General features: G+C 50.7%; 1 protein-coding gene across 1 annotated transcript; it reads right to left on the minus strand.

Annotated features, from left to right (window-relative positions):
* Nucleotides 1-4,634: 4,634 nt before the first annotated feature.
* ADIPOQ (adiponectin, C1Q and collagen domain containing) lies at nucleotides 4,635-8,434 on the minus strand. Its single transcript, XM_052687201.1, has 3 exons — nucleotides 7,986-8,434; nucleotides 5,739-5,961; nucleotides 4,635-5,312 (listed from the first exon to the last, which is right to left on the minus strand). The coding sequence occupies exons 2-3, from the start codon at nucleotides 5,950-5,952 to the stop codon at nucleotides 4,786-4,788; spliced, it is 741 nt and encodes a 246-aa protein (XP_052543161.1). The 5' UTR covers nucleotides 5,953-5,961; nucleotides 7,986-8,434; the 3' UTR covers nucleotides 4,635-4,785.
* Nucleotides 8,435-20,276: the final 11,842 nt, after the last annotated feature.

Here is a 20,276-nt window from a genome sequence, read left to right on the forward strand (position 1 = left end):
TCTTTTTATTTTATTCTTGTGGATTTCTCAACCTCTTCTGTTTCATCCTCCAGAGCAGTTTAGAGCAGCATTCTGGCATTTATTCTGCTTAGTGTCTGACATCACAAAGTGACCCTCTGGGAAACAGGGTTGTGGATGCAGTCTCCGTTTTCTTTTTTAGATCTTGCTTTGCTTGAAGAGGGGAGGGATTTCAAGCTTTCCTCACTGAAACCAATCTAAACATTGACTGCTTAGTGTTAGCAGTTTTGTTTGGACTATTGCTGTCTCTGGTGCTGTGCTTCCCCCGAGCAAGGCTTTGGGAAGTGAGCTGTTACCAGTAAACAGACACTGCGTTCTGAGCCACTGCCAAATGAGAGGAGAAGGCTTGAAGATACAGCTGTTCCCTTTTGTGCTGGTTTGGCTGCACGCATCTGCTGATGCCCAGATTCTTCAGGATAGTTGCCTTGAAGTACTGTTTTCTTTTTTTTTTTTTCCCCCTGCTTGCCTTGTTAAATTTGAACCAAGAGAAGTAAGTCTTCCAATTTAATGGGATGATTGGCAGGGTACACATATTGTTAGTCATCTGGGGTGCAAAGTTATCTCCAGTCCAATGAGACTGGAAGGAGAGGCTGTGTGTGTAACTGTTTTTCTAAAGAATTCTTAGAGTGTAGGAATTCTCATCAGGAACTGTAATTTCTTTGGGTTCCTATTTGGGACAGTATTAAAATGGAAGGGTGAATTTGAAAAACAAAATGCCCTTGAGCTTTGACTTGTTTCTTCTTGTCAAGTCTCTCAGTCTAATTAGTCGGCAGGTAATCAGCCTGCCATCAGGAGATAATTATGAGATGCCAGTCTCTAATAAAAATGGAAGTGTTTACCTGCCTGCACCATTTCATTTAGCAACTTTTTCTATTGCTGTACCTCTTGTGGATATTGACACCACTCAGGATAGGTTCTTTGTTAAGGCATGAGTGGCTCCGCTTTGTTTTGCACGTATTTAGGCTGATAAACGTTACGTTATAAACAGGGCTGTTAAGTTCAGTGGATGCTGCTTTGTAGCTTAGTGTTCAAATCAATGCTCCTCTCTGAAAGGATTTATGGAGATGCTGAATACAGTGGCATGAATTGTCCCATTGGCTTCAGTGGGACAGTACATGACAGAGAAGGCTTTGGCAGACCAAGGTCTTGTGTGCTGAGTGCTGCAGTGCTTTATTAAAAGGCAGCCAGTTGCACAGCCCAGGTAGAAAGCAAAGGCTGCAAAGCACCTAAGCGTCTGCCCTCTCCTTTGTTGGTCTCATAAGGCTGGTATTCCTCTAGCTGGGAGCTGCCAGCTGCTGCAGTACGTGCTTAGGAATGCACAAACTGTTTTCAGCTGAAAAATAGTGACTGTGAAGGAGAGGAAGTAGCAAGGCTAAAGGAAACTAGCTTAAATCTGTGTGTAATGCTTCTGCAGAGCCATTTCTGAGCTGGTTAGGGGGTGAACCCAGAGCTCTTGTCATGAGCAAGTAGAGGCAAGTTCAGGCTAAGTGAGGTAGCAGGTTTGCCTTGGTTATTTTTGTTTGGGATTTTTTGTTAATTTCTAGAGGACTGAAAGATTTTTTCTTACAGTATTTCTATTCAATAATTGAAGTAGAAGGTATTTATTTGTCAATAAAGAAGGAAGAGATGTAGATGAATAAATGGAGTTCTTCCTCCTTCCCTGGGGTTTCAGGCATTGTCCAGCTCTGGCTGTGCTGGTGTTCTGCACATGGAAATGTGCTTTGCAGATGGCAGTGCAGCCCGGTTTTCTGCTAATCCCCTAGTGGTGATGGGGCTGGGATATGAATACTAACAAGGACTCTTTTGGAAAAGCCCCAGCACTGTGTAAGATGGTCCTTGGTAAGTTTGAAGACAGGAGTTTTGAAGATTCTAGGCTTTTACCTCCAGCTGTTTTGTTTGTTTGCCTTCTGTATTTGATCCAGTTGATCTTTACACAACAGCAGAGTCAGAATCCTAATCCAAATTGTAACCTTTTTCTCAAGCTCCTGCAGGCTGTTAAGGGCAGAGGGGCAGAGGAACAGTGCCTTTTAAAGCTTTTAAATTGACAGAAGGGACCTTTGGTGAATATTTTCTTCATGGAAGATTCAGTTTGCTTGTAGTCGGCTGTAATTTTAGCTGTATTCCTGCTATCTTATGTGCAGCTGTGATATGCACGTAGGAACCCTTTTTAGTCTTGTTACATGAACTCATGTAACCCCTTTTGAGGGGAAAAAACCTGAGTCTGTCTATTGCTCTGGATGAACATAGAGCTGAGGATCACATGCACGTTGGGTGACCGTGGGTGTGGGAATGCTTCTCAACAAGGGATTGTATTGGAGCTTCTAGCAGGTACATCCTTGGGTATGTTCAAGGCATCTGTGGTACAGAAAGGAGCTGCTGGCACTGCTGTTGGTTCCATTGGCCCAGCTGAAGAAGCCTCTGAGAGGACACTGCAAGGGGATTCCTGTCATCAGGTGGTGACTGGCGTGTAAAAAAAAGTTTGTTCATCCCTCATCATCCTTCCTGTCCTGATTCCTTCAGGGATGTGGTGGGCAGCCTGGGGTGAGCTCTCCTGTTCTGCCCCTTGCTCTCCTGTATCTTTATAGGTGGACTACACAGATTTCTGTGGGTTGAAATTATCTGCTGTGCCCCTCAAGGGGAAACAGATGTTGGTGTTTTGTGTTTCATGTTTCTATTTCAATGGGAATAAACACCCTGCAAGTAGTGAAGCTGTCTGTAGGGAGGTCACACAGCTCTCCTCAAAGAGCAGTGGTGTTATGCAGGACAAGTGTCCTGGGTGGGTCTAGGGATACTAAGTGGTGGGAGGGATTTGCTGCTTTGCTGTCGCAATGCTTGATGTACTGAGTGCTTTCATCTAGCACAAACAAGTCAAAAACACACAGCATCTTGTCCCAGTCTGGGTGTGCTCAGAATTGGTTTTGTCTAAAGGAAAAACTGAACCTGGTGGCATTTCCTGCATGAAGTGCAGTGACAGATCAGCTATGTGTAGGCTTCATCGCTGTGCCTTCCATGCCAAAAAGCCTCCAGCAAGTTTATACTTGTCAAATAAATATAACAGGGCTTCCAGGAAAACCACTTATCTCTCTTTCAGCCTTTTGTGGCTTGGCGCAGCTGCTATTTGTACCCTGATTAATTACTGCCACAAATGATTACATGGGACTGAGGCACAATTAGGATCAGCCTACAATTGTCCCTAAGAGGGGCATGGATGCTTTCACAGATGGTTTCCCTGTAGGATGAAGCTGGCCAGTGTCTCCAGCTGCATCCAAGCTATTTTGCACTGTTAGTGTGGTGACTTTAATCTTTCAGTGCTGCACATTCAGGGTGAGAGCATGTTGCCTTTCACTGAGCAGCAGTACATGGAGGGAAGAGTCAAACATAGCTGTCAAGACCATGGGATCAGAGAGCTTTCTTTGTAACCTGCCCAAATTGCAGAGCAGCAAACAGCGTTTTGGCCTTGATGTACCCACTATATTGGTTGTTATCTTGTGGGAACTGGCTGCAGTGTTTGCTCTGAGAGCTATGATTCTGTGAAAACATAATGTTTGGGGAGTGGAGGGGATCAATTGCTGGCTGAGTCAGCTGCTGATCCAGGAGCAGCACAGCATAATTCTGGTGTAGGTGTTTCAGTCCCTGTCACTGTGCCAGTGGGGAAAAGTCAGGAGGAGTCCTGTGGGACATGGAAAGACGTTCAAAGCAGTTTCCAACTGATACGTCCTGTTGTGCTTATAGGAGCTTCTTGCATGATAGGGGGGGCAGGTATAGAAGGGCTGTGCCATTCTCTGCTAAAAGGAAGCCAGGAGATCTTTGGGGGGCTGTCCTCACGCCCTGAGCTGCCAGAGAACACACCTGAGAGGTGAATGCTGCAGGAATGGGGCTGTGCTGTCAGCTGTGCTGTTGCACAGGCAGCAGTACTGGTGTTCTTTCCCACCTGCCTGAGCTCAGCATGCTCAGACTGTTATGTTCCTTCCTGGGCTGCGTGATGAAGGGAGGCTATCCCCTTTCTCTAAGCCCTTCCGAACGACGCAGACAAAGAGGCAGGAGAGTTCTGTATTGAGAGAGCACTTTATTGTGATACTCTGTGCAGTGTGGTAATCCCGTGGGGCTTGAGAAGTGCTGCTGTAGGAAGTATTTTTAGTCAAAGCCCTTAATGCTGTCTTGTGCTTGTAGTAATGCCTTAGCTCTGCTATGTGTTGTATACCTGGGAAGGTGTGGGCTAAAGATGAGGGAGGACAAACCATGGGTGGAAATCAGAGGCCCTGACAAGGTGGGGAGTGATGATGTCCAAAGCCCGGCCAGCAGCTCCAGCTGTACTCTAGCAGGGAGGTAATGCTGGCTGATACAGGTACCATTGTGTCAACTGGATTCAAGCGACAAAAAGGGGTAACTACCTTTGTAGTAACACAGAATGTGATATTTAAATGTAACATATATGAAAACATATATGAAAATCAGCTTTAAATTTAAGAGCAAAGCCGGCCCATCTGAGAGCGACCGTTTCATGATGTGGCCTAAGTGCTGTTTGACTTGGGGCCCCGGTTTCCATCAGGAGAGCAAGAGCAGAGGTAGGAGTGAACTCTTGGTCCCACGGAAGTCGCCTGTGTGTCGAGTCAGTGATTTCAGGGGAGATGGAGTCCACCCTGGGCAATGGTGGTCCCCACGTGGTCAGGGGAATTTTCTAGTAAATCGAGTGCAGCTGTAGTGCCGGTGCCCCAGGAGGCAGGTGGGGTTAAGCGGCCTTGTCCCCTCCCGTGTAGCCCCCCTGCTCTAATGGTCATCCGTGTCTGGGTACAGGAGGAAGCCCATGAAAGTGGAGTCGTTGATGTTGTCGGCATAGACCCCGTTGTTGTCGCCCTCCCCGTACACCTGGAGCCAGACCTCATCCCCCGAGCTGAGGTGCAGCAGGACGGAGCCGCTCGCCTGGTCGACGTTGTTCTTCTGGAACTGGTCGTAGGTGAAGATCACTGCCTTGTCCTTCTTGTAGAGGCTGACCTTGACGTCCGACATGTAGACCGTCAGGTGGTAGGCGAAGAAGTACGTGCCGGGGATGCTGCAGAGGAACTTGCCGGTGCTGCTGTCGTAGTGGTTCTGCTCGTTGTAGAAGATCTTGGTGAAGCGGATGGGGACGTTGGGGTGGGGGGCTCGCTCCGTCAGCCCCACGCTGAAGGCGGAGCGGTACACGTAGGCGCTTTCACCCTTCTGCCCCTTCATCCCCATGTGTCCTGGAAATCCTCTCGGTCCTTCTGCACCTGTGGCACCCTTTTCACCTGTGTCACCTCTGGCACCTTGTAGACCTGGGAATCAGAATTTGGATTGGAATCTGTTTGTCCTTTTCTGCTACCCTGGTGCCAGAGTTGCAGAGTGGCCCGTGGCATCATGGCTGCCCGGCAGCATGGAGCCCAGTCTTCCCCCTGTAGGCAGGCTGGGTGACATCTGTGCCCAATGGTGTGGGACATCACATCCCCACCCCCCAAGGTGTGCCAAGCTGCTGGTAGCTGTGTGTCTGGGGAATAATTGTTAACTGAAAAAAACAGACATCTACCTGTCTTTTGCCATAGGCTGTGTAATCTCTATTGCTGGAGGCATTCAAAAGCAATCTGGACAGGGTCAGCCACTGCTCGTGGGATGCACCCACCAGGTATCATGTGTACTGGGCCTGGGGTTCATCCTGGGACTGCCCATGTGCTCCAGCATGTGTGTACCCCAAGCTCCTCACCAACCTGGTTCTCCTTTGTCCCCTTTTTGTCCATCTTTTCCATCCTTGCCATCCCTTCCAGGCAGCCCGTTGTGGCCAGGGTGTCCTGGTGCTCCTCCCATCCAGTTGGCACATGACATTTTAGGGTCAGACTGGTCATCCTGGGCAGCCACCTCTGTGTCATGTAAAGCCAGCAGCAGCAGCAATGAGCAAACAAGGAAGCCTGCTGAGCTCCTCATGGTGAGTTCCTGAAGTGGATAAGGGTTTTGTTAACTTCAGAGTTTTAAAGGAAGTAGAAGTGATGAAACCTCCCACACCTTCGAATACTAGCTAACTACAGGAGGCTACAGTTTGAATCAACACGTCTGAAGGAAATTAATTCTGTGTACCTCAGTGGCTTTTCTGTGGAGTCACATCCAGTTAACAGAGCCAGGATGGGGCCTTAATAGCAGCGAGGATGTTGGCCCTGTTGCAAAGCCAGCAAGCAGAGAAGCGGGCTGGAGAGCTGCTCTTAGGTGCTCACTGACTGTGCTGCACTGGCATGGTAGGAACTCAGAACTAAGTTGGCAGGTTTGGGGATGTCTGGGAGTGGTTTCTGTGCAGAGTTCTGCTCAGTTAGCAGCGGTGTGCTTGAACTTCCACCTGGCTGACTGAACTGTTGGTTGGGAGCACAGATTTGCATTCAAATCTCAAAAGCTTTGTTGCTGAAGGGTTGTTTTGTCGCTGTACCTACAGCATGAGTATGCAAACTCATACCCCAGAGTAATGCAAACTTCCTCTTTTTGATTGTATTGAGTTATGGTGCTGTTGTTATTTTTCCATCTCAGTTGTGTTTTTGGATTGCAAGAGCGCATCTTGCACTGCTTCTGTGTACCACAGAGTCATACTCTTCTTTAATTAAGCTGCTCTGCTCATCAGAGCACATTTGTCTGGAACTGGAGGGAACACGCCATGTTCAGCCTGACAGACTGTCCCAAGGCTCTCAGAAACTTGATGGGACCTTCACGTGCTTTAGATCATTCAGGAAATGGGTATCTACATCTCTTTGTTGTATTGCCCTGCTCCCCGTGCAGGAATTTTTCCCTGGAATAAGATGCAGCCTGTTATGGGGAGTGGCACGCTGAGTAAGAAATGTGAATTACAGCATGGCCACTAGAGTGCCCTAGCTCTATAATTTTTGAGAGAAATGGTATTTCAGAGCAGCTCTGTTGCAGAGTTGATTTTGTTTTTTTTCTTTTGTGAACCACTTCAATGTTATATTTTCAGAAGTTGCTCATCTATGGCATAGCGGCTTCAATGCAAGTTGAATTGCAAAGAGGTTACCATGAATTTTGTTTCTGGATGTGACAGGGCTTTCAGGAAAGCTGAACAGCTGTGAACAGCTGTGGTTTCCCAGCTGTTGGGCTCCAACACTCCATGGTGGGAAGGAGGCCCCCCTGGGGGCACTTCTGGTGCTGAGAGTGCTGTCCCTACCCTGCTCCATGTACTCCTCACTGCTATTCTTCTTGTTTGGGAAACAGCAATTCTTTGGCATGTAAATGTCAGTGGTGCCTTTTCAGAGAAGTAACAGGTAAACTAAGAAGATCTGGTAGCATTCAGTAAATACAGAGACTGCCACGAGAATTAAAGCTCACATGCATTATTGGAAGCGTATTCATTTAGCAGCAGAAATCAGAATATCACATGTAAGAACGATGTCATTCAGAATTGAAGTTTAATGCAGACACATACATGCACAAACTTGCTTCACAAAATGGTTCAAAAAATGCCATGTGTGCTTTCCACCTCCTCTGGCTCCCTCAAAGGGCGTTAGCTGGGCTCCTGGAGCCCTGTGCTCCTTTAGCAGTGCCTGCAGGCAGCACGGGCAGCACGCTCCTTGCTGCTGTCACAGCACTGAATTGCTCTGGGACTCAGCCCTGGGTAGCACAGGTGTGTGCCAAGGAGCAAAGCCAGTGCTGCTGAGGCTCCTTGCAGAAAGAACTGGCTCCAGAGGTGCCCCTGCAGTACCTCCACTAGAGCTATGGATCTGTGTGCTGCTGTTCCTGACTGCTCTTGATTGAGGAGTTTGGATCTGCAAACAGTGGATCTGGAAACAAAAGTGTGGGGAGTGTAAAGGAGATGAGCAGTTCTTGGATTAAGATGATCATTATCTCTTCTGAGAATAAGGCTCAGAGAGGAATCTTCATGTGATGGGGGGAAAGTTTGTGTGTGGTTCAGTCGAAAAGAAGAGCAAAGCCAGTATTTAGGAAGAGGGGAGAAAAGCCATGCTTACCGCTCCTGGGAGTCCTGGCTGTTGCTGCAGTCTCCTTAGGAATGGAGTCCGGACAGCACAGCACTGTCCCTAAGGGCACGATGAGCTGTTCGTTAAGATCCTCTATTTTCCATTTGCTGTTGCACTCACTGGCTTAACAGTTGGGTCTTGCCATTAACTTTTCCAGCCGTCACTTGTTTTTGGGGTCACTTACGCTGTTTAGTTCAAAGTGTCAGCTTGTGAAAGTATCCATAAGAAGAGAAAGAGCAGTTTGGGAATTTCTAGGAAATGCAAAGAGAAGTGATGTTTTGGGGAAGTCAGTGCCTGAAAGCTGGCTTGTCTGAGGCTCGACTGTTCCAGGTGCCTGTGAACAGCCACTGCTCTGGGTAACTTGGAAGACTTTTCTGCAGCTGATGGAGGGCGTTTACGGGCTTGTATTAACACATTCGGATGTGCGTGACTTTTTTTTGTTCCAGTGTGTTCATAAATGAATCACTGTGTGAGAAGTTTGTGCTTCTCCTTTCAGCAGCTGGAACTGCTGCTGCACCAAAGAAGGGAATCGCTGGGACGAGGCGGTGCTGGCAGAGCTGCACTGCAGACAGAGCTGGGCAAACAGGCTGCCTCCTGCACGTGGCAGGGCTTGTGGCAATCTGAAAGCTGGCTGTCTGGGGGAAGGCAAGGATGTGTGTAATAAATGATTTTCTGATGTATAGGCATGGGATTCGGCTAGGGAAAAGAGTTGTAGTGTTAAGGAACAGGGTGAAACAGGGTGGAGCCATCATTGAGCTGCTTGTTTGCTTTCTTCCCTATTTTGGTTGAGCTATTGGTCCAGCATTTGAAGAATTTGAACTTTTTTTTTACTTGACAGTAATTTTTCCAGGCAGGGTGAAGATTCAAATCAGTCCTCTCTCATCCAGTAACAAAGAGCATAGAACTGGTTGGTTAGCTGACTCTCCCTGACTGGGATCTAGGCAGATTTCAGCTCCTAGCCTTCATCAGCCTCATGCTCAGCCTGGCCTTGCTTGCTCTTTTAGGTCTAATCCCAGCCAGCAATGATGGACAGTGGACTGGAGCTTCTCCTTTGAATTAAAAATAAGCTTGGAGTTATATATAGCCATCTACAAAAGCAAAGCAGGACGCTCATTGTCAGCCAGGCTTGGCATGGTCTGCACTGCTGCGGCTCGAGGACTGAGCACTGTGCCCCAGGGACGCCTGCTCCGAGCTGCCCTGCCCTGTGCCCTCGTCTTCCCCACCACCCTGGATACAGCACGTACAAGAGACAACAACCCTCGCTTTGCTAAAAACAGCAAACGCTGTTTATGTCATCCAGCAGGCAGGCTGACAGGCTGTAAAATGCTATTTTGGTGCAGCCCGTGGACGGATGGAGCACTGTGCAGGAGCATGGATGCCAATCTGTCAGCCCTTCCCATACGCACAGATGGGCTCTTCCCATGCTGCGGCAGGTAGCTTGGGCAGGGACACTCCTGCTAGGCTCTGGCAGCAGTGTGTCCCCTTCTTTGGGGATCACAGACAAACTTCCCCGGCCCCACGAAGTGCTGCTTGACTCCTGGCAAGGGCCCTTGGCACACTGGTGCTTCTCATGCCGAAAAGGGACATTGTGATGTGTTTGTTCAGACCCTGCCAGCTCCTACCCGCTCCCATGCAGGCTGGCAGCTGAGCCAGGTACTGCTTCTTTCGGCACAGCCCAGTTGTGTCCAGGATTTGTTCTGTGGCAGGGAGCAGAAGACAAAGTCAAAGATCTGGTGTGCAGCATGCCCCCCAGTCCAAACCATCCCACTGAGCTCTCGCAGGATTTGTTCATCCTGTTGCAATGACTGGTGAGGCACTGCCACAGCTGCCCAGGGAGGTGGGATCACCATCCCTGAAGGTGTTCCAGAGCTGTGGAGATGTGGCACTGAGGGATGTGGTCAGTAGGCATGGTGGGGAGGGCTGGGTTTGGACTTAGGGATCCGAGGGGTCTTTTCCAATCTGGATAATGGTTCTAAGATGCAGTGAGAGCTGCCAACTCTGGCAGCAGGTTATCCTGCAGCCTGAGGCCCATCTGTATCCACTCAAACACATGGTTAAGAGCAGACAAATTATTCATGAATGATTTCTGACTAACATAAGCATGGAGAAGAGCAGCTTTTTCTGCAGACGTGATTTTCCTTATTGCCCTGCTAGCTGTGAGTTTTGGACAATAGATGGAGCTAAGAGCCCTGGTGGCCTGGATCCTGTGTGCTGAGCTTTGGCAGTGCCAGAGTGAGGGGCTTTGCTCAGCTCTGAGTGGGGTCAGGTGGGGAAGGCAGAGGGCTGGAGAGTGGCCATGGACATGGATAAACGATGTGGTGGGGATGTGGTTTTGGTGGGAATGCTGGGACAGCTGCTGGTGGTGCCTGCCAACAACCCAGCCATCCCCGTGCAATCCTTCCTGCAAGATCACATCCTCCTCTCTCTTTTCTTCCTGTTGTGTAAATGTACGGGGGTCATTTTTGGCCACCATCGTTTTTCCATTTGCTCAGGTATCGACCGAGGGCTGCAGGCTCCGGTGCCCTGTGCCATGCATTAGCTGCCTCCCACTCTGCAGTGTGATCAATGAGGTTTTATGGCATGCCTTTTTGGCAGGGTGGTTTGCAGGCATCGGTGAACATCCCTGGGAGCTCTGACAAAGGGAGGCATGAGGGAGTTGCAGCTCTCCCCCTGGGCAGCGCTTTGGGCAGCAGGTGGGATTTCAGGTCAGAAACCCATCTGCACCCGGCTTCCTTGTGTTTGGCTCCATTTTGGGACTGACGTGTCAAACCTGGGAGAAGTCACTGGAACAGCTTCAGGCTAGGCTTGCCAATGGAAACAGGATGTCAGCTTTTTTCCATGAGGTGGCAGGGTGGTGGAGCATCACAGCGAGCAGGGTCCCAGCGCTGCCCTGCGCTGGCTCACACAGCAGCTGATTCCTTGCTGTGCTTCTGGCACAGGTTTAAGCTTGTTTTGCATCAGTGCAGTGACTCTTTCCACTTAGACTGCCTCGGGTAACGTTGGGCTTAGAGACAGGGCTTAAATCCTTCCACCTCCTCTGTTCTCTTTTCTCTGGCACTTTACTGCATATCACTGCTGTGTCACCCCTCACGTACCGTGGTACGTGGTGGTAGGGTGGGTGGCTGGGATACTAGCCTGCTTTATTTTGGAGCTGTTTACCCAGAGTAGGGCCATCCTCATCCCTATTGAACCCCTCATGATGATGTCACTGCAGCCGGGGGAACCTGCATGCCACAGCACAGTGCTGGCACGTTACGAACAGCTTTGTAACAGTACTGCAGCCCCATCTAAATAACCCACAACACTGGCCAAATTCAATGATTTTTGCTTCAAAGCACAGTAAGGTGCTAAAGGAGAACAGTGTGCATCTGTCTCCCATTGCTGACAAAGTCTTATGACCTAGAAGCAAGGACAGGGTTAATGACAGGAATCTTACATTGTCTGCAAAATGAAATATTATTGTGGAGTATGAGTGATGCGTATTTCATCATGGAGCTGTAAAACTGATCAGGAATGAGAGCTGTATGTTTTTGCTTTGGGCTTTTCAGGGTGTAAATCAGCACATAGCTCCTTGGGAAGTTGTACAGGCTGCTGCATCCATGACGTTTTTGTGGGGTGTTTCTTTATGCTCAGGAGAAAGCGTTTATGGTTGCTGCAGAGCTAAAGCAAGGCCTATGATGTCTTCAATTATTCATTTTTATAAGTGCTTGTTCTGACTCAAAACAGCCGAAACCACACTTTGACCGGCATTAGCAGTAAATTGTTCTATTTTTGCTGGAATCGAATTGCTTTGTTCCTGCTGCAGACCTTCCCTCCCTTTCACAAGGAAGACAATTGAGTGACGAGCCTGTAACGAGTTGCTCTGGGCTATCCCAGTGCTTTGAGTTCTGCTGGTTTGGAAAGCACCTGCTGGCTTCCAGCCCCACTGTGGCATCTTGTGCCATGCCTGCCAGCAGGCTGGGAAGGCTGAGCAGAGTATGACCACTGCACAGACAGCAGCAGACTTGGTAGGATCTGGAGTGGGTGCATTCAGAGCACAGTGAGCACCACAGTGGGCTGTGCTCAGATAGAGGCTCATTTCCAAGGTGTTTTTCCCTGCATCGTGGCGTGGTGCTTGGCCACAGGGAAGCCAATGCTGAGAGCCTAAGCGCAGCCTATCTGGGCTCAGCCCTGCATCCGTGCTCACAGGGAGACCCTGCAAGGCTGAAGGTTCCTCTGCAGGAAGGTGTGCTTCCTGGTGCTCCTTTATAGGATTTTAATATGGTTTGCATGTCAGCACGCTGCCCGCAGCCTCCTCGCCGTGCTGTTTTCTGTGGATTAGGTTCAACGGTATAAATTCACCTCTTTTTATACTTATAATCCCTGCTAGAGTAGTGACTTTAATAGAGACTGTTCTTTCTCTCTGCTTTGGCAAAGCAAGTGCCAGCTCCCTGCTGTGCCTCTTCTCAAACGACACGGATGTTCTCCGAATAGCAAAGAGAGGGGGGGAAAAAAAACCAACAAAAAAAAACCCTGAGTTGTTTCTTTTTTCAGATGGCTACACACAGCTGAAAAATCCCCTTTCCCTTTCTGACTTGTGTTTGCTCAGTTACCAGGGGCTCAGTGGCTGGGGCACAGCCTGCCTCCCACGGCTGTGTGTGCTGCCGCTTGGCTCTGTGTCTGCAAATATTGTCACCCAGCTGCAACGCCACCGATCATCGCTCACAGCTCTGCAAGCTGCTCTGGTTTGTGATGAGCCTGCAAACGTCAACATACGTTTGTCAGAGATAATCAGGCCACTTCTGTGCACAGTGGCTCCGGTGTCTCTTTTGTTTGAGGGCTTTCCACCTTCCTCTCAGTGTGAGGTGCCTTTTCCACTGCCTCTAGATATAACTGACTTGTCTTTGTTGTTTTCTGCATCTGTTTGCCATGGCAAACTGCTGCTGCCCCAAGGCATTGACCTAAAGGAATGTTCTTTTTTCTCTCTTCTGTTCCTTTTACATAGCTTCTCTAGGTTTGCTCGTTGTTCTTGCTCTCCTATGCTGCTCACCTGGTGGCTTTTTCCCCCTTCCTTCTGCATGTTCATAATATGTTATTTGCAGCCCATCTCGAGCAGAACACGAACCAAAAAACATCTGGGTTTCATTTTCCACTTCCAGTTTTAAATGCCAGCACAGATTATTTTACAGTATGATGAGAATTTAAAAACAGGTAGGCTAAGAACCACTGGGGAAAAGATGTGTCCAAGGAACGTGGGTAGGAAGTGGTCTGAGCTGCAGCTCATCTGCATCTGCACATCCCAAAGCTGCTTCTGCAAACCATTTGGGGTTTTGGTTCTGTCCCACCATAGCTTGCTGCCACTCTGGTCTCCCCAACAGGAACTTCAGGGTGGTGGTGTCCCCTGTGCCCTGCTCCCAACTCCCAGAGCAAAGCCTTCGGTTCCCACCTGTCACCACAGACATGTCTATGCTAAGCATGGGGACATTTCCTGTTTTGCATACTTGCTTGCTCTGAACACAGGGGGAAGGATCTTTGTCTTTGAGCCATGTATTTCAACCCTTTCTTCAGGTTCTGTTTCTCAGTGTGTGCATATCAGAGGGGCAAGATGGGCTCACAGCCTCTCTGTGTCACTGAGGACAGCTGCGCACCCATCTCCTGGCACCCACCTCAGCCCCCAGTGCTGCAGGCAGCTACCGGAGATGTTCCCTGCATGCTGGAGTGCAGTGCCTGGCATGTCCTCATGAGGGATCACCACGCCACCCAGTTCCTCCACAGCAAAACTCTGTAGTTCTTTTCACACTTGTGAAACCAGCCTCACTTCTTGCAGATCCAGCAGCCTGCAGGTAGGATGCTGGTTTAGCCTTGTTGCCATCACTTGCGTGCTCCTTCTCACAGCTTCCTGCTTTTCACTCGGTTTGGGTTTTGCAAACACTTCCCTGCCCTGTTCCTCTGCTGTGGTGTCACCCTGCCTTCCCACCCTTACCCTAAGCCCCCTGCATGACTCCTGCTCTTTTCCCATGTTCTAGCGATGCCTTCATTCCTGTTACATTTCTAAGCCTGGAAAGAAGGAGTCATGGAGTGATGTGACATCCCTGTGTGTCATCAGCAGTTTTGTTGTGTGCCTGCAATTGCAGTGGAACCAGTTCAGCTACAATTATGCTGGTCATCAGTGGCTGAGGATTTGGTTCCTGAGTGCACGGTCCCACCCAGTTCTGCCTGTGCTGTAAACAGAAGGAAAAGCTGCAAAAAGATGTATTTTGTGGAAACACAGAGGAATGGCATATATCTCAGCCTTTTGAAGTCTGTTGGCCTGTTTCTAGTTCACTAAAATGACTTTGTTTCTTGAAAGTAAGGAGAGGGCTGGTAGGAGACTGGGTATGGATGGAGGCAGTGCTGGCACCCCTGGGCAGGGAGGGCAGGGTGGTAGCAATGGGGAAGGAAGCAGCTGCAATATTAGATGTGATGTCTTGAGAGGTTTCTCAGCCTCCCTGCATCCGGTCAGCTCAGCCAGGCTCCTACATCTCTGCACACACATGCACCAGCTGCAGGTAAAGTGATGCTGTGGCTGCTGCTTCTTCCTTCTTTCTGCAGGGGGCACTTTGTGTTGAAATTCTATGTTTTCCTGATTACATTACATCATTGCTTTCTGTTTGTGCTTTCAGGATTTCATAAGTTGATGGCAGTGCTGCCAACCCCACTAATCCTTCGGGGAGCCCTTTGTGTTATGGCACAGAGCTGCCAGAGTAGCTCTGTTTGCATATCACCAACGGCAGGTGCTGACAGCTGGATGAAGTGCCATCACAGCCACAGCACAGAGCCGTTCCCCTTCCTGTGGAAGATGTGTCCCCCAAAATCCTCAAAAGATGGCCACCAACTTTGTTGTCCCAAAAGCTGTGCAAACCACCAACCTGCTGGTCTGAAAAACTGTGGATGTGTGGGAAATAAAACAGAGCCCTGCAAGGAAGCATTTCTTGCCACAGGCCTGGGCTGGAGAACTCTTCTCTCATCCAAGGGAATCCCCCCTGCTTATCCCTGAGCTCCCAGGCTGCTGGCTGTGACCCATGGACGACCTCCTCGTCCAGCAGTGTGGCTGTGGGAAGTCTGGTCTGCAGGAAACAAGCTTGTAAAGAATTAACTGCAGGTCCTTGTGGAGAAATACGGGTCCTCATGGAGAGGTACATCCTCCCTGTCCCTGTGCGCTCCTGACAGCTCTCCCAGGAACACCCCAGCTGTGCTCAGTGTTACCCCAGCCGCTTTACAGCTTGGGCAGGACTGGACTTTTCTTCCAGCAAGATGCCCCCGCTGCAGGTATTTAAAGATGTTTCAGTTACACTGTAAACTTAACCTCCCTACAAAGTGGCTTTCAGCTGCTGGCAGGTTCTGTAGCAGCAGCAAAGGCCTCATGTTCCCTACATGCTGTTCTGCAGCCTCCAAGCGCTGCCTTCTTTTCAGCAGAAGAGGATGTCCTTGTTTGCTAGGTTATCAGGGCTGATGGACTTTTCTGGCCTTAAGCATGGTGATCACACGGTGCTGGGGGAGATAAGTCATTCATATTTTTTTGTTAGGTTTTAAAATATACAGGTTCCTCTTTTCCCATTTTCTTTCCCGTTTCTTACTTGCAAGGAGCCAAAACCAGCGGCAGCATACATTACCCTGCTGGGATGCCATTTACAAGGATTGTCTGGATGTTAATTGTCTAGATGTGGACGCTCACCTGTGTGAAGACAACAAAGGAAATGATGGCTGCAGCTGGATGTGTGCTGGTTTTACGTGAACTGAAGCATGGCATGAGAAGCAAGGCTGGGCTGCTCTCACCTGCCTGCTGATGAATGCACTGCTCTGCTGAGCTGCTAGCAAGCCCAGTTCCAGCCCTCGTTCTGCTCCAGGAGCTGACAGGAGCAAGGTGCCAGCCTGCACCCACCACCTGTGCAGGCAGAAGGTGAGGAAAATCTGGCCAACAGGCTCAGTGCTAAGCCCTTCCCTAGGCAGAATCCTGGCCTCAAGTGAGATTTTTCCTCCTCGTGCTGCAACCCGGTGACACAGAATTTTCCAGCAAAAAAGGGATCCGCCTTTTATTTTTTATTAAGCTGGGGCTGTGTGTAGACTTGCATTTGTAATGTTGTCTGCAAGTGCAATCCGAGACAATTGAACCTTCCTAGTTGTTGCTGGGTATATGCAGTGTGCCAGCAGGGATTAAGATCCCTCCCCATGGCTGTTGCTGCCCAGGGTCTGCCATTTCTCCACCAGTTAAATGTGCCACATTTATTACTGAGTGCTTACAGCACGACAGTGAGAGGAGACAAATACAAAATGGGCACAATGAGGCTCTCATAGCCTCTCTTGGTCCCAGGAGCTGGATTGAGCTGGCCAAGGAGGAAACAAACTGGCTTAACTGCTGTTTTTCTTCACTTTTGCCCAGAAAGTGTACCCAAGGGAATGCAGACACTAGGAAGCATCTTGCTCTTACAAGGATGCAGCAGGGACAAACCCTGTTTGTTCAGGGCAAAAACTCGGCCAATGGGGTACATAAGTAAACAGTGGCAGCCTTCTGTGGGAGCAGCACGGGACGTGGAGGCTATGGGAGACATGTGGACGTGCCATGGCATCAGGGATGGTAGAGCACAGTGATGTGAACCATAGGGACAAGCTGGGCAGACTGGCGCTGCCAAATGCAGAGGGAAGCAAGGGAGATGAGTAAAGCTTTCAGTATATAACAGACTGCCACACAGCACAGCAATAAACTGCTCTTCATGCCCTCTGGGAACAGAGGAGAAATTGCACTAACAGAGATTTTGGAAAGAGAGTGGGAGAAGCTCTCCAAGCGCAGGGTGATTCAGCCCTGGCAAAGGCGCAGGTTGCGACATGTCCATCAGTGGCTGCTGGCAAGGCAGGGCTGCACGGGGCAGCGAGGGTGGACAAAAGGGATTTGGGCTGGGGGTACTTCTGATCTCCCACTTCTATAGCTGCTTTCACTGCCCTGAGGCCAGACCTTCGAGGAGAGGTTTCCTGCCGTTGCACAAAGTGCAGCCACCTGTGCAGGTCCACGCGGTGGCAGCTCGGTGTTCATCGGGCTTGTGAAAGCTTTAAACAAAGGAATTGAAAATGGGACTGAATATAAATAGAATTCGGGACCACCTCGATATGCCTCTCCAACGAGTTCACGAGAATTTTGGAGTTTAATAAGAGCACGTTCCTCTTCCAGTGGGGCAGATAAGATAAAGGAGTGCCTGCTCCCCCGCGGTCACCCTGCCATTGCTGCGCTGCTGCGGCGCGGGAGGAGGGCGCCAACAAAGGGCTGGCACGGCTTTGTTCCGCTAAGGAGCGCGGCACAAGGTAGGGATGGAGCCAGGCGAGGCAGCGCCCTGCATCCCCCGCAGCGGATCCGGCCGCCCCCGGGCAGGGTGGGGTAGGTGGGTGAGGTTCCCCGCGGAGTGGATCGCTTCCATTCATCTTCCCGTTCTGTAACGCTTCCAGAGCCGGGGGAAAGCTTCTCTTTTCCGTGGGTGGTCCCCTTCCTTCCTCTGGCAGCGTGGGGTGGGAGTCTGCGAGCAGCGGGAGCGGGGCTGCGCGGTGCCGGGAGGCGGGGGCGTGCAGCTTGCCGGCCGTCTGCGAGCTGCTCTACCGGGGGGCACTGGGGGCTGTGGGGTGGCCGAGGGTCCACGAGTGGCGCGGCAAGGAGTGCACGGGTTCCGATCTGGGCTTCCCGGCAGGGACTTAGCAAACTCAGCCCGGCCTCAGGTCCCGTGGGTCTGGCACGGAGGTTGAAGATGGGTCGGTGCTGCAGGGCTGTGGTTTGGCACGAGACGGTGTGCTTTGCAAGCGGGACTTCGTTCCTGCTTGCTCAGAAGGGGCGGCAGCTCTGCCAGCGTTCTCTGCGTTTATGATAGGGGCAAGATCACTTTTGCTTCTCCAAAGGCATGTGGGCAGGGAACGGCGTTGTAGCCACAAAGACATTTCTGGGGGAAGACGGGAAGCTCCCCCCCACCTCCCGCAGCCCGGTCCAACAGGACCCCCGTGCCAGCACATCGCTTTGCCCCAGCACCACTCCCAGCGCGGCACGGGGACCTGGCGATGCGCAGCGGCAACAAAGGGGCGGTGGAGCAGGTGCCGGGAGGGCGGGGGCAGGGGTAGTACCGGGGGGGGGGAGGTTGCAGTACCGCCGCCGGCAGCTCGGCCCCGCAGTGCCCGCCGGCCCGGGTGCGTGCTTGCAGCGCTGGGAGGAGCGCGCCCTGCCCCCGTGAGCGCCGGGCCGCTGGCGAGCGGAGTGCGGGCCCGTGAGTATTGCGAGAGCGGAGCCGGTGCGATGGCCGGAGACGGGCGGGACCGCGGGGAGGGAGAGCGATGCGTTCTCGGCGATGCCGCTCGCTGGCGCGTCCTTCCGAGGCCGTGCTATCGATGAGAAGTGCCGCTCTCACTGGTAGGTCCGTAAGTTCGGGTCCGGGAGCGGCGGCGGTGCCCTGTGCTCAGGGAGGACCGTGCGGCCATCTCCTCCACCTGGTTAGGTTGCTCCCCGTGCAGGCGAACGTGCGTCTGCGAGGCTCTGATAAAACGGAGGTGCATTATCGTTGTTCCGAGGGCAGTTTTTTTCTGCGGTCGGAGTAAGCAAGCGTGTGAGTTTGTGGTGGTTGCTGACAGTTCTGTACTGCGGGGACTGGAAATGAATGTGAGGACGAGTCCCAGAATGAGGCTGCCGAGGGTGCGGTAATTAACGGCAGAGGGGACGCAGCTGGTGATGCTCCAGAGCTTTGGCTGCGTCTTTAGTGCTGAGGACGCAGAGCCGGAGCCCACCTGGAGCTGCCCTCCCTGCTCTGTGGTGCTCGAGGTGCGTCCCTCTGCTCTCATGAGCCGCCGACCCGGGGCACCGGCAGCTGTGTCAGGCAGGGAGGGTGCACCGGGGTCACGGTCCTCCTTCCTCCGGAAGGGCTGAGCAGCACGTGCAGCCCCGGGGGGAAAATGTCGTTTCCCTGTTCTCAGTTCGGCATTTGTAAAGATGACAACGAAAGATCTGACAGTATTGCTTTGATGATGCTGTGTGACATGCATTGGCCTCTTTCGTAGCCCTTGGCGTTGCTGGAAGTATGCAAATCCCAGTTCTGCAAAGGATTTGCAACCAGAGTGTGTTATGAATCGGTCTGTCCTAACACAGCCCTCCTTCAGTTGCTCACCTCCATCCCACTTCTGGAGCTCAGGAGGGATGACGTTGCTGAGCATGGGAAGGAACTCTGCACCAGAGATCATCGTGTGTGCAGAGAACGTTGGAGGTGAATTCCTCACTGCTTCAGGTGTGCCTGGAGTTGGTGCTGCTCAACGATGTGCCTGGGTGTGTGAGCTGGAAATGGTGCCTTTGAATGCTCCTTTAGTTATAATTGCGCTGATTAAAGATCCAGGACATGAAAGGAGGTGCTCTCAGTTTGAAGTGCTCTTAGATATCTAGCCAGCGGGAGTCACTGTTATCAGATATGCTGTGTAATTAAAAACCTTGGAAAAACTTACTTAAGGCATTTGTTTATGGATAAAATTCAGGTTCATTGACTTTTTTAGTCACACTCAACCTCTGGTGAGGTGTGAATCACAGAATTGAATGGGACCATTGTGTCCAGCAATTGTGCTGCATCAGTTCCTGCTTTAAGGTAATGCTTAAGCACATTGTTATCTTTTATGATAATTTCAGCTCTGCAGTTTACAGAACTGCCGATAACAGGAAGAGGTGTCTGTGTATGGGCTTCCCACCGTGTGCCAGTAGGCTGCACGTGCTTCTCCAGTTGTGTTTATGGATGCCAGCTTTGCGAAAGCTCCTTTGGAGTGTGCACATGGAATCACAGAACGTCCCAAATAGGAAGAGACCCATAAGGATCATTGAGTCCAACAGATAATGATGTTTTCATCTGCAGACATAGGGTATCATATAGAATTTGGCTCCTAGGAGCTCATGTGTAGGAACGCATGGCTGAGCATCTCCAACCTGTGGAAGCTCTGTCCTCTGGGGCTTTGTCCTTGCAGGTCCTGGGTGGTGCAACCTCTGGCTCAGGTCTGCCCATCCCTTGGCAGCGCCTGGCAAATTCCTGCTGTGCTTCTGCCTCGTGTTGGGTGTCTGAAGGCACAGCCCTGCCAACACGCTATCAGATGATGCTAAATACTTGCTCATGATCTGCTGCTCACGAGTTACCAGAACCTATATCCTAAAAAAAAAAAACCAAAACAGAAAACAAACAAGCTGCTCATTCCTGTGTCCTTGTGAAAAAGGGCTTTTTGTGAGATATTTGTTTAAAGTAGAAATTGCACAGACTATCTCCCTCGTGCCAG

Source organism: Tympanuchus pallidicinctus, unplaced genomic scaffold, assembly GCF_026119805.1.
Source record: "Tympanuchus pallidicinctus isolate F22 unplaced genomic scaffold, pur_lepc_1.0 scaffold22, whole genome shotgun sequence".
In the NCBI taxonomy this organism is placed as follows: Eukaryota; Metazoa; Chordata; class Aves; order Galliformes; family Phasianidae; genus Tympanuchus; species Tympanuchus pallidicinctus.